General features: G+C 35.2%; 1 protein-coding gene across 4 annotated transcripts in view; it reads right to left on the reverse strand.

Moving 5' to 3' along the window:
* LOC115436586 (tropomyosin alpha-1 chain-like) overlaps window positions 1-18,877 on the reverse strand; it is a 30,392-nt gene continuing 11,515 nt past the window's right edge. Inside the window, exons 1-8 of one of the 4 annotated variants that reach the window (XM_030159475.1) lie at window positions 10,098-10,376; window positions 5,885-6,018; window positions 3,961-4,078; window positions 3,805-3,875; window positions 3,636-3,711; window positions 1,097-1,159; window positions 948-1,017; window positions 1-378 (exon numbers count right to left, since the gene is read on the reverse strand). In XM_030159475.1, coding sequence (XP_030015335.1) covers window positions 296-378; window positions 948-1,017; window positions 1,097-1,159; window positions 3,636-3,711; window positions 3,805-3,875; window positions 3,961-4,078; window positions 5,885-6,018; window positions 10,098-10,211 — 729 coding nt within the window. In that variant the 5' untranslated portion in view covers window positions 10,212-10,376 and the 3' untranslated portion in view covers window positions 1-295. Of the gene's footprint in view, window positions 379-543; window positions 772-947; window positions 1,018-1,096; window positions 1,160-3,635; window positions 3,712-3,804; window positions 3,876-3,960; window positions 4,079-5,884; window positions 6,019-10,097; window positions 10,377-18,877 lie in introns of those variants that run through there. The other 3 variants (XM_030159472.1, XM_030159473.1, XM_030159474.1) reach the window with 3 other exon arrangements.

The raw sequence follows: 18,877 nt of genomic DNA on the forward strand, positions 1-18,877 counted from the left end.
TCTTTTACAAAATAATGCTTTTTAATTGTCGACATCAGTTTTATTAGTGCTACAAGATTTGGTCTAAAAAACAAAAAAAAAAAAAAAAACAATTCTAGCACCGAAACTGAATATATATGGACCCAAAACCATTGTTTTTTTTTTTTTAAAAAAAGGAAAAGAAACAAAACAACCATAAATATATAAAAAGGGGTACATGTGTTTATAGTGAAGTTACAGGGAATGGATGGCATGTAGAAAATATCTTTTACAAAATATTTTTTTTGTTTAATCACTTGATGTTCTTCTTGGCATTTTACAAGGAACTGAGCTCCTGCAGTGTTTGGTCCAGGACTTGGTGCATTCCTAGGTTTTCCTCTTTTGCTTGTGATAGGTTCTCTGCAATAAAAAAATAGTAGTGGAAAAATCATGTGAAGTCTTATTTTTGGAGTATAAAAAAGAAGAAGACATAAGGTTTTTATGTTATAAGTACCGAAGCTGTAGTGTAAGGTGCCCAATAGAATAAAGGAGAAGCAAGTTCAACTGAAAAGACGGAAGACAAAGTAAAATAGAGACGTCTTTATTAAGCTTTGGTGTATTGGAAAAGGAACAAGGAACAGCAGGTGCAAAGGGGAGAAATGAACAAAGTGCTTCCGATCAAGAGAGGAGAAACGGGGACACTGAAGACATTAGGAGCTGAATGCAACATTTATAAGGTGTTCATATCGTTGAGAGACTGATCCAGCTCCTCACTGATAGCCTTATATCTCAGCTTCTGAGTGTACAGTTCATCTGCAGGTCAAAGGGCAGGAGGAAAGCAGGATTTCAGAAGGATCAGAGGGAAAACGCAGAACCCAGAGGAAAACCAGGCAGAGTGGGAAGAAAGAGAAATCAGAAAGTTTACACTGAGGATAAAGATGAGTAAAGAAACAAATAGAGAGAGAGCTAAAATGAAAATGAAAGTGTACCTTCTAAGTCGTCTATGGTCTTTTCCAGCTTAGCAACCGACCTCTCTGCAAATTCTGCACGGGTTTCCGCCTTTGAAAAGACGATAAACGTATTAATGATCTGCGCAGGTGTTCCCTCAGAGTGTGTACCTGAGCACACATACACCTACCTCCTTAAGTCTGTCATTCAGGACTTTAATGTCCTCCTCGTATTTGTCTTCTTTCTCAGAGTACTGTAGAGATAATGGAGAATGTTAACGCCTTTGCCAAAACAAAACAAATAGAATTGCATGAAATTGCAAGGGGTTCCACACACCTCCACAGAATTCAAATCCAAAAACCACACTACGCATTTATAAAGAACCCCATGACAATTATTACAGAGTTTACCCAACGATCTTTTAAGACATTTGTTATTTTTCACAGTGTCACAGCAAGTTATTAATATACCAGTTTCTTTACCTGTCACTATTCTGTGGTTAGCGTTTTTAATCCAAGTGACAAATGCTATGGCCCTGTCCCTGCCTGATCCACGCTGAAAAAACAATTAAACTACACAAGAAAAACAGCTGTGTCCTGTCACCGCTACTTCAAAATAAAATGTGTCCTGGATTTAAGCAAAATGATTTTACTTAAACGAGTGATATTTTGCTTTTTTAAACGTAATTATGCATTTTCAAACATTTCCCTGTGGTCTACATAAACTGTAAATGCTCTCCTTGGGTCTGATTCTTCATTAATTCAACTCCACAGGTCCAGCTTTAACAATATTTCTGAGTAATGACACCAGAAAGGTCGTTTTGAGCGCTGGCCCTTTAAATGCACATGAGCCACTTCACACTCCACCCCCCCCCCCAGGTTGTTGACCATGCTTCTCTGTCCTGTTCAGCCACTTGTGTTCGTTACTACAACCAACAACTGAAGATTTTAGGTAATCGGCTCAAAGTTTGGACATATTTTCAGTATGGACCACAACTGCCGCTGCTGACAAACAATTATGGCGTATTTGGAGAAACGTTCGTCAGAAGTCTTGACCTTATATGTGCAAATTTCGTGACGTAACAAGTTATAAAACGTAACAAATTAACAAGGAATTAAAACGGGTTGTAGAAATCTGCTTGATTTTTGCCGGAATGAATATAAAGATAGCTTTGCAGCACCTGGAGGGTTCAAATTCAAACTTTTTGAACTATTAAGGTCCAAATACACAAATAAATGAACCAAAGACTAATAAAAGTGGGTTTAGCAAAATATGACCCCTTTAATGAAATATGAACTTCAAATTATTTCACATAAAGTAAATACAAGTGGCTAATCTAGTGCGAGATAATGTTGGCTGCTTTTACCTAATGTCAGTTAAATATGGCGCTCTGGATAATGCTAATGTTAGGTTGCTAACAAAGGCTAACTTGATTTGACAGTTTGAATTAAAATGTCAAAAAAATGGGACTTCCTATTTCAGTACTATAACTAACTTTATATGACTTTTCATTATATTCCAGAAATAACTATAAATTACTGTGGGCAGAAAGTAGCATTATCACACACATTTAAAACAAAGTGGATTTGTGATACAAATTTACAGTCTTTTATCACTAAACATGTATTATATTGTCCCCATTTGACCAATATGTTGTGCCATTCTGTGCCATACAGTGTACCGTAATTTCCGATCTATAAGCCACTACTTTTTTCCACATGCTGTGAACCCGCGGCTCAAAAATGATGTGGCTAATTTATGTTTTCCAGGCTAATGATCAATCTGGCTGTTGAAGAAGGAAATGGAGCTGCTGCACGTAAGCTTGGCATCAATGAATTGATGGTGAGACGTTGGAGACGAGGTGGGTGCGGGTTATAGTGAGGTGCGGCCGATAGTCTGGAAAGTATGGTAACCCTGTTGTGTTTCTGTCTGTCTACTGTTATGTAAATATGTTCATTGCCAATAGAGTTTCATTAGTTTCTACTATTATTAGTATTTTTATATTGTTTGTCTTTTGCACTATCTTTATGCATGCACATTTTTCTTGCACTTTATTCAGTTGCTGCCTTAACCAGTGGATTTCCCCTGTTGTGGGATCAATAAAGTTTCATCTAATCATCTAATCAACTGTATCCATAGTGTTTATTTGTTTTACATTACCTGCTACAGTTGTAGACAACCCAAATTTTGTATATTAAAATTAATAACTCATATTTGTAAAGTGTGTAAATTGTCATGTCATTTAGAGGTGCTCATTTAGAAGTCAATCTTCAAAACAGTGACACTAAATGATCAAAAACATTAAATCAGTTGAAGTCACTGAAGTGCAGTATGGCTATTTACTAGACTACTGTAGGCGGAAAGTCTGTGTATATGCAATGTACGGTTCATGAGTTATTCAACATAACACATTATTTAGCACCATTATGTGATTTTAACAACAGACTTAAATAGTCCTGATACTGTCATGAAGGAGTAAAACAAAAAAACCCTTTAAAATCTAAAAACTTAGAATCTTACAAAATATATATCTATCTTAATATTTGCTGATATATTTCATAATTGCCACAAAAAAACTTATATTTGGGAAAGTAACATAACATTACACTAATGACAAAACCTTATTTTGATATACTTTTGTTTGCGATGTTCAGAATAAGTTTAATATCTACCTTATTTTTTGTACTTTAAAGGTCATTACAGAACTCAGACGGAGAAAAAACACTTGCCTTATCCGACTGAGCCTCTAGAGACTTGAGATTGTTGGTAACGTTCTTCAGCTCTTCTTCCAGGTCACCACACTTACTGAATGAACACACAAATACATTTTAGTTTTTTGTACTTTACTGTGACATTTGGTATCAGTTCCTCTTAATGTTTGAGTTTATTTGTGCTTACAGTTCTGCTATTTCTGCCCTCTCCTCTGCTCTCTCCAGCTCACCCTCCAGGATTACCAGTTTACGAGCCACCTGACATATTCATAAAAATAGAAAAAAGTTAATTTAAAAATCTCTCTGGTTTGTCTCCCATAGTTTATACAGTATGTGATCTCACCTCCTCATATTTGCGGTCTGCCTCCTCAGCGATGTGTTTAGCTTCTTTGAGTTGCATCTCCTGAATCTCCATTTTCTCCTCGTCTTTCATGGCTCTGTTCTCAATCACCTTCATGCCTCTGAAGAAAAACATAAACAAAACCTTTAGCTTTGGGTTTATTAATATACTGCACAAACCTCCGGCCCTTGTACAACCACTCATATTTATTTCCTTTGTATTATTTGCACCGTTTGCAGACTAAAAATACTTGTAATGGAAAAACAGGAATCAACTATCATATGTCTTCATACCATTGACGGTATATAAAGACACTGTGATGTCATGTCCTCCCACTGTGGAAGAACATGAACCTTATTCCCTGTTTTCTGCTGTTTACTTGATGCCATCGGGACACAATGGAGACATGAGAACATGACAGAGACATGTTATCTCCCACCCACCTGACTGGTTTCTGGCCTCACTTCTTATGGATTCTGGATTGCCATTTAGCATGTAAGTTGTCAGTTACCATTTTTACATCATCAAATAACTTCTTGAAAACAAATTTGTGACAACTTGGTTAAGTTTCACCAAATACACACACACACACACACACACCCCGTAACATGCCAGGCAGCTGCCGTATACACCCCGGAAAACTGTCACAAATTGATCAGAGAGATGATTATTTTGATTAGATTAAATTTAATTAAATTAGATTAGACTTTATTGATCTCACAACGGGGAAATTCAATGGTCAAGGAGAGAAACTGACAGAACTGACACAAATCAGTTTCACAACATCTACCTAGAAAGACCAAAATCACCTCAACTTTGGACTGGATGAGCACTTTGAGTTTATTGTGGCTGATGTCACATTGAATAATGAAGGAGAGAGAAGGATTTATGACACAGCTAGGCATCAGAATGTCCAAAGATAAAGTAATCTAAGACAACCTGAGTAATTCTGCACCTGTCGATAATAAACTACAAATCCCATGAGGCTCCTTTTTCTTCTCATAACCAGACACTTCAAGAGTGGGTGATTTCAATCTAACAATGTATGATATATATTTGTATTCTTGCAGTAAACCACAGGTGTCAAACATGTGGCCCGGGGGCCAAATCCGGCCCGCCAAAGGGTCAGTCTGGCCCCTTGGATTAATTTGTGAAATTCAAAAATTACCCTGAAGATAGTAATCATTTTAGTTCAGGGACCACAAGCAGACCAATTTAATCTCCAGTGGATCAGATCAGTAAAATAGCACCATAATAACCTACAAATACTCACAACTCAACATTTTTCCCTTTGTAAATGTAAACATTTGCATGTCATTTTACTGTATTTACACTAAAACTAACTTTTCACAAAAACACAAATAACCTCAACAAATATGAAGATTTTGAAATGTCTGAAGTGTAATTTTAACAATATTCTGCCTGTTATTAGATGTTTTGTGTATTTGTAGATCCACTGTGACCTGTATGTTGTAATCTCCATGTGTAAATGATAAACTGAGACATAATATTGTTAAAATTTACTTAGTTTTCTTAAGAAACTTCCGTTTGTTCATGTCATTCACATTGTCTTAAAGGATAGTTGGTAAATGTAAACATTGTCATTCCATAATTTCACTTTTTTGCTCTAAAACATCGAGGAAAGTTTGGAGTTGACATTATTTATATGTTATTATGTTATTTTTTTCACTGGTCCGGGCCCACTTCAGATCAAATTTGGTTTAATGTGGCCCCTGAACTAAAATGAGTTTGACACCCATGCTGTAAACAGTGCAAATTTAAGCCAACAGCATGTGTTACCTGCTTCAGGAATCTGGGAAATGTAATAAATAAAGGTATGACACTAAGTACAGAGACAGTTCTTTCTAGTTTGCTGTGTCGCTGAATGTAACATTAAAAAAATCAGACTGGTGAGGCCCTCAGTCACCTTTCGCTCTCGTCCGCAGCCTTCTCGGCCTCCTCCAGTTTCTGCAGAGCTGTGGCCAGTCTCTCCTGAGCGCGGTCCAACTCCTCCTCCACCAGCTGGATCCTGCGGTTCAGCGACGCCACATCTCCCTCGGCCTACAGACACAGAGAGGTCAAAGGTTAGAGGTCAGCCAGACAAAACTCCATATTGAAAACAAAGTCCCTTTTGTCGTTGGCTCTCTGTGCAGTTTGGAGTGGATGTAAGCAAGTGTTTCAGATATTCTTAGGGGTTAAGCGCATATCCTCCTGTCTTTCCATGCTTGTAATATCAGTTATTTCATAACGTCATTTTACTGTGTGGAGCACATCATGCTACTCTCTGGGAATACTTTTGTTTTCCCTCTTGCCTCTTTAAGTTATATGTCCTATAATAAATACCAACTTTACAGACATGATGTGTTCTGAACTTTGCTGCTTGACCGCACACTTTGACGAGAAGGTCATCAATAAACATAGAGTCACTGTCTGACACAAGTGTTCTAACCCCGAAGCAACACAGCTGGTTTGACTTTGTACTGTGCACTAGTATGTTAGGGGGTCAGCTTCTTCACATCCTGGATCCTGTGGGAATGAGATCATAGATGTCTGCTCACAGATGATGAGGGATGATTCCAGTTCTCAACACATATCAGATCATACAATATATGGAGATAGAGACCTCATTTGCAATATAACCAAGATTCAACAGTAAAGGGGGTGGTAAACAAGTAAAAACAAAACTGAATCTAAAGCCTAAGCATTAGAATTACCATGCTCATGATACAGTAATGTTGTATATGCGATTTATTTAGAAACCTGAATACTACCAGTCTAAAGTTTAAGAACACTTTCTCCAGTTTCTGCTCATTTGTTTATTACCCTTTTCTCCCTGCTACATTACCCTCTACTTCCTGAAGTGCAATATTATCAAATTATGTATTGTGCAATAATTCTACAGAGGGTGTAGCAACACCGTCTGTTCCAACACAGCGTTTCAGCAGACGGAGAGTTTTTAAAGTCAATGATAAGGTGGGACACCTGTGGGAACTCGTAACTTCTCAAAAAGTTAATTTCCTTTTACAGCAGGAGAAAATTGACATGTTTATTTAACCTTTAGCACTTTACCAGGTTAAAAGAGTAATAATAAAATGCATTTTACTCTAAAATTCACAATTCAAATAAAGATGGCATTTTTATTTCCATGAAACGAGTTGCCTAATGGGCGAACCTGGAGCTATTGCAGCAACTTCCAGTAATTTTCTGCAGCCGTGGAAGCTGAAGTAAACTATTCCCATAGGTGTCCTGACTTGTAGAACACTTCAAAACCTGTGTCTGTGTAAGAGCAGTGTTGGAACTGACTGTTACTACACCCTCTGAACAACACTGCAGTACAGGAAGTAGAGTATTCCCATCACAGCAACAAGAAAAGAACAACTGACAAAGGAAATCAATGACATGACCAGATAAGACCACTATAACCTCTGAAGTATGGGTGTTTCCTGTAGGCCTTGATCACCTGGAGCTGGTGTATGAAACTTAAGGATTTTACCAGTGACTAAGAATGAGTATTGATATAAAAACATGGTCATTTCAATGAGTCCTGAGGAGCTTTAGTGTATTTTTTTAATGCGTTTTAGAAGTTACAGGGAAGGGTCAAAAGTTAGGTTACAGTGCATAGTGGAGATAAGCTTATGACCAGGTTTAAACATCAGGCAGAGGTGAGTTTATTGTAAAGCAGTAGTTCCCAACCTTTTTTGGCTTGTGACCCCATTTTCTGGCAACCCCAGACATTCAAAATGGAGACTTTTTTTTGCTAAAACTAATTTGTTTTTGATCATGTAATAGTTTGCTATACTATGTTGCCAATTAACGTTAATTTTAGATGACATTTAGGCTATATAATGTATATTATTATGGACGGAGGCAGAAAAGCCAGGTGTAGATTACTGCACAAAGTGAGAATTTGATTTTCCTTGGTCAGGATATGTACAGTCAGTCCAGCTTGGATTTACAAGGCTGACAATTAATACTGAACAAACAAGAACTCAAACTATGAATTATGAAAGAGCTGCAGCATCTGAAACTGACCACAGCGAACATTTGACAGATAAACAGAACCACAGTGCTTCAGTTTCAGACTCACAGTTTGTCATGTCTTTTATGTATTGGGATTGTCTCTGTCAACTCACCATATATTTTTTTGTTAGTAATTTTATTTTTATTTATATCAATTTCTAGAAATTTCAGGCGACCCCCTTTCGAATTCCAGGCGACCCTACATGGGGTCCTGACCCTGAGGTTGAAAAACACTCTTGTTAAGTGAAATGACATGGTGTTAAGTCATAGTATTTAGTCATTTTTATACAAGAAGTGACTAATTTAGAAACACAATATGACTGAATTCATTATACATATGATACAAACCCACTTTTTGGAACAGACTGTGTTACTACACCCTCTGAACAATACTGCAGTACAGGAAGTAGAGTATTACTATCATGGCAACAAGAAAAAAGCAGCTGACAAAGGAAATCAATGAAATGACCAGATAAGACCACTATAACCCCAGAAGTATGGGTGTTTCCTGTAGGCCTTGATCACCTGGAGCTGGTGTATGAAATTTAAGGATTTTACCAGTGACTGAGAATGAGTATTGATATAAAAATATAGTCATTTCAATGAGTCCTAAGGAGTTTTAGTGTATTTTTTAGAAGTTACAGGAAGGGTTAAAAGTTAGGTTAAAGTGCATAGTGGAAATAAGTTTATGACCAGGTTTAAACATCAGGCAGAGGTGAGTTTATTGTAACGCAGTAGTTCCCAACCTTTTTTGGCTTGTGACCCCATCTTAAAAATCACAAATTTCTGCTGACCCCAGACATTCAAAATGGAGATTTTTTTTGTTTTTGATCATGTAATAATAGTTTGCTATACTATGTTGCCAATTAACGTTAATTTTAGATGACATTTAGGCTTTAAAATGTATATTATTATGGACGGAGGCAGAAAAGCCAGGTGTAGATTACTGCACAAAATGAGAATTTTATTTTTCTTAGTCAGGATATGTACAGCTTGTATTTATAAGGCTGACAATTAATACTGAACAAACAAGAACTCAAACTATGAATTCTCATTTTAGTATGGGTGTTTCCTGTAGGCCTTCAACACCTGGAGCTGGTGTATGAAACTTAAGAATTTTACCAGTAACTAAGAATAAGTATTGATATAAAAAATATAGTCATTTCAATGAGTCCTGAGGAGTTTTAGTGTTTGTTTTTTTTAATAAGTTTTAGAAGTTACAGGAAGGGTTAAAAGTTAGGTTAAAGTACATAGTGGAAATAGGTTTATGACCAGGTTTAAACATCAGGCAGAGGTGAGTTTATTGTAAAGCAGGAGTTCCCAACCTTTTTTGGCTCGTGACCCCATTTTAAAATCACAAATTTCTGCTGACCCCAGACATTCAAAACAGAGACTTTTTTTTTGCTAAAATTAATTTGTTTTTAATCATGTAATAGTTTGCTATACTATGTTGCAAATAAACGTTAATTTATTCTATATAATGTACATTATTATGGACGGAGGCAGAAAAGCCAGGTGTAGATTACTGCACAAAGTGAGAATTTTATTTTTCTTAGTCAGGATATGTACAGTCAGTCCTGCTTGGATTTACAAGGCTGACAATTAATACTGAACAAACAATAACTCAAACTATGAATTATGAAAGAGCTGCAACATGTTAGTATGGGTGTTTCCTGTAGGCCTTCAACACCTGGAGCTGGTGTATGAAACTTAAGGATTTTACCAGTGACTAAGAATGAGTATTGATATAAAAATATAGTCATTTCAATGAGTCCTGAGGAGTTTTAGTGTATTTTTTTTAATAAGTTTTATAAGTTACAGGAAGGGTTAAAAGTTAGATAACAAAGCCTGATAAGGAATGATTCAACTTCCTGTTTGAAAGAACTACAGAAAAGAAAAAAAAAAAAGAGAAAAGAAAAGTACAAAAAAAGAGGAAAAAAGATCTACTACTGGATTGCATATTCAGGAAGTAAATATTCTAGTTTTGAGACTTTACCATGAGTTACATGTAATGTGGAGCGGAACTGTTTTGTTGATTATTTTCACACATTGGTAAAAACACGCATTAGTTTAACCCATTAAATGCACTTTTAAGGTGGATTTAAGGTGGAATGTCTCACTTTTTCGCGCAGTTCCCGTTCACAGTCCAGGTCCTTTTGTAAAGCCAGAGCCCGGTCCTCTGCATCATCCGCCTGCTGCTGCAGAGCCTGGATCCTCTTCTTCACCGCCTCCATTTTTTTTTTCCAACTTTTTGTTTTCTGTCTTTTCGGTTTAAAGCTGAGTTTGATAACCGCTCCTACCGCCGTGTAAAACTTATGAATATGCGTCAAACACTTCCAGGCTCCGGAGAAAACTGAGGCAGGAAATAAGGGACGTGCAGTGTCGGGGAGGGAACAGAAGGGGAAAAGTCTGTGGGAGTTTTCAGGAAATTTATGCTGCGATCCTCCAATCCTGAGTCTGAGATGACGTCACAGGGGAAGGCACGGCTGTGTTCGAACAAGAGGTGTGTAATAGCAGTGTGTGTGTGTGTGTGTGTGTGTGGGGGGGGGGGGTCTGGGTTTTTGTCTTTGTGGACTTATATGGCAAATGGAAGGTGTAGCTTTGGCCGCATTTTTCAGCTGTGAATAGGTGGAGTAAAAAGACAGAAGAGAACAGGCTGAGTCATCAGTCTGAAAGAAAGTGAACACACTGTGGGTTTAGGAAGGGTTATTGGACTTTTACTTTAATGTGTGTGTGTGTGTGTGTGTGTGGGGGGGGGGGGGCTGGGCTGGGGTCCTCATAATCCCATTCAGTAAAGGCTGTTGACCTACACTGCCTTGGAATGTAAATTGATTTGGTTGCATTCATGACCTGCAGACATTGGGTGGTGACACATTCCTTCAGCCCCTCCTCCTCCTCCTCTTGCTCCTCCTCCTCCTCCTCACCGGGTGTGTTTGTATCAGATCCCTGTGTTTTATTTTGTTTTTTTATTCAATAAAGTTGGCGGTATTAACTTCTTATTGAAATGTGATTTTGACGTGAATAAAATTCCTTTTAAGTTATCTAACATCCACAAGCATTAAACTAGAGCAAAATGATATTTACCCAGATGGCAAAGAGATACTGGGACGGATCTGGAACAGAATCGCACCCCAATTCAGCCCGAAACCGTTTGGCAGATCTGGCCCGGTGTCCAAATGCACATCGGGCCAAAACAGGTACTGCTCCGCGAAACGGATCTTCTACAGAAATGGTCCAGCTCTGGTTCAATCACATCTAGAATATACACAAGAATCATGTTGGCCCAGATTCATATTACGATTCTGGTCCAGATCAGTATTACTACTTTGAAAATCAGCCTTGGTTGTGTGATGGGAGACTGTTCTGGGCCAAATCCGTAAGACAGCACAATTCCGGAACTGCTAGAGAGAGCTGAAAGACGGATCCGATGCAGATTTGGTCCAAAGTCAGAAAACGGATGTGAGCTATAAACGGATGTAAAGGCTTTAATGCAGATCCGGCCCAAAGGTAATTGCTATCTGGGTACCCATAACTTCTCTCCACCAAGGTTATAATAGTTTTGGATTTTTACCTCCACCAGGAGGTATTGTGATCACTTTGCTTTGTGTGTTTGTGTGTTTGTTTGTTTGTTTGCAACTTTACGGGAAAACTATTACAACCATCTTTACCAAATTTTACCCACAGATAGGCCTAGGCCAGTGTTTTTAAACCTTGGGGTCGGGACCCCATGTGGGGTGACAAACTCTGAAGCTGAAACTGAAGCACAGTGGTACTGTTTATCTTTCAAATGTTCATTGTGGTCGGTTTCAGATGCTGCAGCTCTTTCATAATTCATAGTTTGAGTTCTTGTTTGTTCAGTATTAATTGTCAGCCTTTTAAACCCAAGCTGGACTGACTGTACATATCCTGACCAAGGAAAATAAAATTCTCATTTTGTGCAGTAATCTACACCTGGCTTTTCTGCCTCCGTCCATATTATATAGCCTAAATGTTTTCTAAAACGAACGTTTATTTGCAACATGGTATAGCAAACTGTTAAATGATCAAAAACAAACAAATTTTAGCAAAAAAAAAAAAAAGTCTCTGTTTTGAATGTCTGGGGTCGCCAGAAATATGTGATGTTAAAATGGGGTCCTGAGTCAAAAAAGGTTGGGAACCACTGGCCTAGGCCCTGGGACAAACCCATTAAATTTTGGGCCAAGTAGGCCAAAGTTCAAGGTCACACCAAGGTCACAAAATCTCAAATTTTCCTATCTCTCATCATAGAGCAATTTTCGAAAATTCACAAAAAATTCAAAACGACTCCGATTCACCTCCAATTTGATACACCCATAGCTTATAACAAGATCTTGTATCTGGCACAAAATTGTCCACATCCACTGTGGAATGTGGGCTCTGTGAACATTTCAATTTAACATTGAAAATCCCCTTTACGACACATTTTTCATTATAACTCAACAAATATTGATTGGAATTTTGGAAGAAGAGGATCCAGGCTCTGCAGCAGCAGGCGGATGATGCAGAGGACCGGGCTCTGGCTTTACAAAAGGACTTGGACTGTGAACGGGAACTGCGCGAAAAAGTGAGACATTCCACCTTAAATCCACCTTAAAAGTGCATTCAGTGGGTTAAACTAATGCATGTTTTTACCGATGTGTGGAAATAATCAACAAAACAGTTCCGCTCCACACTACATGTAACTCATGGTAAAGTCTCAAAACTAGAATATTTACTTCCTGAATATGCAATCCAGTAGTAGATCTTTTTCTTTCCTCTTTTTTTACCTCTCTTTTTTTTCTTTTCTGTAATTCTTTCAAACAGGAAGTTGAATCATTCCTTATCAGGCTTTGTTATCTAACTTTTAACCCTTCCTGTAACTTCTAAAACTTATTTAAAAAATACACTAAAACTCCTCAGGACTCATTGAAATGACTATATTTTTATATCAATACTCGTTCTTAGTTACTGGTAAAATCCTTAAGTTTCATACACCAGCTCCAGGTGTCAAAGGCCTACAGGAAACACCCATACTAAAATGAGAATTCATAGTTTGAGTTATTGTTTGTTCAGTATTAATGGTCAGCCTTGTAAATCCAAGCTGGACTGACTACATATCCTGACCAAGGAAAATAAAATTCTCCCTCTGTGCAGTAATCTACACCTGGCTTTTCTGCCTCCGTCCATAATGATGTACATTATATAGACTAAATGTGTCTAAAATTAACATTTATTTGCAACATAGTATAGTATATATTACATGATCAAAAACAAATTAATTTTAGCAAAAAAAAAAAAAAAATCTGTTTTGAATGTCTGGGGTCGGCAGAAATTTGTGATTTTAAAATGGGATCACAAGCCAAAAAAGGTTGGGAACTACTGCGTTACAATAAACTCACCTCTGCCTGACGTTTAAACCTGGTCATAAACTTATTTCCACTATGCACTTTATTGATATGTATACACCTCCATCTTACATTTTACTTTGCACATTATAGTTTATTTTTGCACCTTACTGTATGATTGTCCAGATTTTCTACTAGATCTCTTTTATATTTCAAATATATTATGTATAGTGCTTTTGCTCTTGTGTTCTATTTTTACAGTTTATCATGCTGCTGCTGCACTACAAAATAAAATCTATCTATCTATCTATCTATCTATCTATCTATCTATCTATCTATCTATCTATCTATCTATCTATCTATCTATCTATCTATCTATCGTTCTATCGTTCTATCGTTCTATCGTTCTATCTATCGTTCTATCATTCTGTCGTTCTATCTATCGTTCTATCGTTCTATTCATCGTTCTATCTATTGTTCTATCGTTCTATCTATCGTTCTATCTGTCGTTCTATCTATTGTTCTATCTATCGTTCTGTGAAAAAGAAACTAAAACAAGTCAAACTTGATATGGAAAATGGTCAAACAATGGCCATAAGGTGCCATCTTTAATGCACATTTGCATGTTTGATGTTTACATGTTAATATTTGAATGTTTCTGCCAACAAAAAGTACATTGTGCGTATTATTTTATTTGTTTTTTTTTGTTTTGTTTTTTGTTTTATTTCAAAATACAACTTACATTATTTCAGTGTGTGTATAAGTATAAATACCGCAATAATAATGATAACCGTGATAATTTTGGTCCCAATAACCGTGATATGAAATTTTCATATTGTTACATCCCTACTACCATTATATGATTCTAACAAACTACTTAAATACTCCTCATACTGTTATAAAGGAACAAAGAAACAAAAAAATCCTTAAAATATAAAAACCTAGAATCTTACAAAAAAAAAACCCTGATTATTTGCCAATAAATTTCATAGTTGCCACAAAAAAAATTTTGATAATCTATCTATCTATCTATCTATCTATCTATCTATCTATCTATCTATCTATCTATCTATCTATCTATCTATCTATCTATCTATCTATCTATCTATCTATCTATCTATCTATCGTTCTATCTATCGTTCTATCTATCGTTCTATCGTTCTATCTATCGTTCTATCTATCGTTCTATCGTTCTATCTATCGTTCTATCTATCGTTCTATCTATCGTTCTATCTATCGTTCTATCGTTCTATCTATCGTTCTATCTGTCGTTCTATCTATTATTCTATCTATTGTTCTATCGTTCTATGAAAAAGAAACTAAAACAAGTCAAACTTGATATGGAAAATGGTCAAACAATGGCCATAAGGTGCCATCTTTAATGCACATTTGCATGTTTGATGTTTACATGTTAATATTTGAATGTTTCTGCCAACAAAAAGTACATTGTGCGTATTATTTTATTTGGTTTTTTTTGTTTTGTTTTTTGTTTTATTTCAAAATACAACTTACATTATTTCAGTGTGTGTATAAGTATAAATACCGCAATAATAATGATAACCGTGATAATTTTGGTCCCAATAACCATGATATGAAATTTTCATATTGTTACATCCCTGCTACCATTATGTGATTCTAACAAACTACTTAAATACTCCTCATACTGTTATAAAGGAACAAAGAAACAAAAAAATCCTTAAAATATAAAAACCTAGAATCTTACAAAAAAAAAAACCTGATTATTTGCCAATAAATTTCATAGTTGCCACAAAAAACCTTTTGATAATCTATCTATCTATCTATCTATCTATCTATCTATCTATCTATCTATCTATCTATCTATCTATCTATCTATCTATCTATCTATCTATCTATCTATCTATCTATCTATCTATCTATCTATCTATCTATCTATCTATCTATCTATGTCGCTGCTACATTTACCACCACTTTAACTGTTATTTTTGCTGTATATTATGCAATATTATACATATTTAGAAGTTATCTTATTAACTTTTTTGCATTTTTTTTGTAATTATCTTTTTATTTTTTTTTTCAGGCAGCCTTATATTATCAGCATTTTACATCATGTATAACTTCTATATATGTAAAGGAAAACAAACAAAAAAACATAAACAGACTCATACAGGGAAGCAATGACAGAAATAGCAAAAATATACACAGTAACCTAATATAGCGTTAATGGGAAATAACAAGTATATTTCCCATTCCATTCTTTCCTTCCAGAAACCCTTTTCCCCTGTATAAGATTAACACTGAACATTTAAAGTGTGAAGAAAGAAACAAGGGTTTACATGGGTCTATATGCACGTTACTCTTATCCTTCTTTGCATATTTTATGGTAATTTTTATTCTGTTCCATTTAGCTTGTATGTATTTTATTTTATATTTCATCCTTTTATCTTTTCTCATGCTACAAACACTGAGATCTGGGTGAAATATTTCGTTCTATCATGTGTTATTGATTGAATGACATTAAAGCTGAGTCTAAGTCTGATACATTTCCAAATTTCTAAGAGGCTATACTTTCTTCCTGATATAAAGATATGAATTGTATAGATATTTATGTTACCTCTACAAAAAGTGGGTGAAGCCTGTTATCAAAGCCAGGAGTTTGGCATGTTGTGATTCTTTTTATTCTTTTTTTCTTTGTGTGTACATATTTGGACAGAGGGATGAGCTGGGAAAGAGCAAGCAGTGAAACTTGACAAGCTCGTGTTAAGTAAGAACACACTGACGGCATTATGTTAAATGCTGCCAAGTAATTTTAGCTGCTTTATGAGTGTTAACACTCTATAGAACTCTATACAACCATTACTACAGGATCATTGCACTTGCTTTTAACCATTTTGTTTTTTAATACATGTCATGTTATATACACTGTAAAAAAAAAAAAAAAAAAAAAAACAACATAAAAAAAAATAGTATTATTCCGGCTGCAGGGGTGCCGAAAAAATACTGTAAAATAATGGAAAATAACCATCACATAAAAATTCGGTAAATTTCCATAATTAAAGTACAGCTTTTTGCCATAACTTTACATGAGATTTTGTATTTATTTAATGTTTAATAAAGAATATTTACATGTATTAAAACAATCAAATTACCTATAAATACATATATAAATAATTTTCAGTGAGACTAAGTTGTACAATCCACTGATAAAAAACTGTATTTTGACAGTTTATCAGTGCTTATACATGTTATACATTCACAAAAATACATTTATTCAACATTTTTGCTTTGAAACCTCCTGTAATGACACAAGGTATTTGTCAAATAACAAACAAGTCTTGTTAAACTTACAGAATAAATACTTCTTTTATGGTTAATTGTCAGTAATTTTATCTCATTTTATTATTATTATTATTATTATTATTATTATTATTTTATTTTTTTTTATTATTTTTTTTACAGTACTAAACTTTAAAATAACAGTTTAATCTCATAAATAGAAAAGAATTTTTTGTGAAATTATGGTACATTTGCAAATGTATTTTAACTGTATTTTTCTGTGAAAAAAAGAAAAAAATTCTTTTAAAAAATGGAAATTTTATGGTTATTCAGTTACAGTTTTTTCGTGTTATTTTACATTTGACATGTAAAATCACAGTCTATTTTTGGAATTTCGTTGATATTGTCCTGTATCTTAAAAATACAGGAAAAATCTGTAAAATAAACAGTGAAAATTCTGTTAAATTATAGATTTTTTTTTTTTTTTTTTTTACAGTGTACTGCATGTGTTTTTATAGCCCTGATACAACATGTAAAACTGTTTTATCTGTTTGTATATTCTTATTGCCAATAACTACTATTTAAAAAAAAAAAAAAAAAAAAATCACTGTAAATGCTGTAAATAACATTCTCTTTTAGCATTATTTGGCTTGTTATGTGACTTTGTAACTTGCAATTTTCTTTCTTTCTCTTATTGTTTCTTTGTTTTGTTTCATTTTTTTTCTTGTTTTATTTGCGTGGTTCTGAACTGACCTACCTGGTAAAATAAAGATTAAATAAATAAAAACACATACACTTTTTTTTTGATAACGGTATCAGCAAATTAATATAATGTATAAACCATAGACTGTGTATAAGTAGTGGACAGAAGAACCACAGCATCATCCACTTGTGCCTGAATTTCCATTTTGAAGCCAGTATTTTGTGATTTGTCCGTGTCCATGTTAGCTGAATAGAAGGAACTAATTCAGATAAAAGGGTGGAACTACAGGAGCCTGAAGAGACAGAAGTATGCTCATACTAATGCTGACTCAGTAAAACTTTGCCAAGCATTGCGAAACAAAATCTTGGTAATGTAAGCTATTAACCATTAGTACAGGTGAGTCATGAAAAAAAAAAGAGTGACTTAATATTTTCGCACAGTGATGCAATGTCACAGCAAGAAGGCCTTTGGTTTGATTCCATCATCAGCCGGTGTGGGCTTTTCTGTGAGGAGTTTGCATGTTCTCCCCGTGTCTGAGGTTCTCTGCAGATACGCTACCGTCCTCCCAGAATCCAAACACAAGCACCTTAATCGGTTAACCCTGTAAAGCTTGAACCATTAAATCATTGACAGAAAATTCTAGTTTGAAACTGGAGCCTTTATTGGTCCTTCTGAACAACCAAAAAAAGTTTTTTCAAATATAAATTTCCATGTATGAGTGTCAATTTTGTATCATATTTGATACATCGGGTCTCAGTGCTCAAATATTATTTTTGAACAAACAAAAACATAATATAACACAAACATGTCTAACAAATTGGTCCATTTTTTGGTGTAAAAAAAGGAAAATTACATGAAAATGTTTATAAAATGTGAATAACCTGAACAAATATGAACAAACAGAAATGTCTTCAGAAAAGTAAATGCAATTTTACCAATATTCTGCCTGTTACTAAATGTTTTGTACGATTGTAACACATGTGTAAATTATAAACTGATAAAACGAGGCAGAATATTGTTAAAATTGCACTTGTTTTTCTTAAGACAATTCAAGTTGTTCATGTTATTCAGATTTTTAAGGAAACTTTGTAGATGCAAACCTGATCATAATAGAATTTAACTTTTTTTCACTGTTATCATCTTACTGGTTCAGCCCACTGGAGATCAAATTGGGCTGAATGTGGAACTGAACTAAAATGAGTTTGACACCCCTGGACTGGAGCATCTAAACCAGGGTTTTTTGATTATTGTTTTTCTTGAGTGGATATAAATGCATCAGATTTGATTATTACAATTAACTGATTACTGACAGTTATTGGCTTTTCATGGTCATGTAAACAGGCTCAGTGACAGAATCATCCGACAGTCTTATTAAAGTAACTGCAGCGATTATCATGTTGTCTGTCAGAAAAATATGTTTTCTTTAATAAACAGAAGCTCCAACTCAGCAGAGGAGTTTGCCGTCAAAGCCCTCACTGTAAACACACAGAGCACTCACCTGTCACTCAAACAGGACACGCCCTTGGCTTAAAGCCTTTGTAAAAATTCACACAATATAAACCTACATGTCATCATGAATGGGAACATTAACTTTAGCGGC

This window comes from Sphaeramia orbicularis, chromosome 17 (assembly GCF_902148855.1).
Source record: "Sphaeramia orbicularis chromosome 17, fSphaOr1.1, whole genome shotgun sequence".
Classification (NCBI taxonomy): Eukaryota; Metazoa; Chordata; class Actinopteri; order Kurtiformes; family Apogonidae; genus Sphaeramia; species Sphaeramia orbicularis.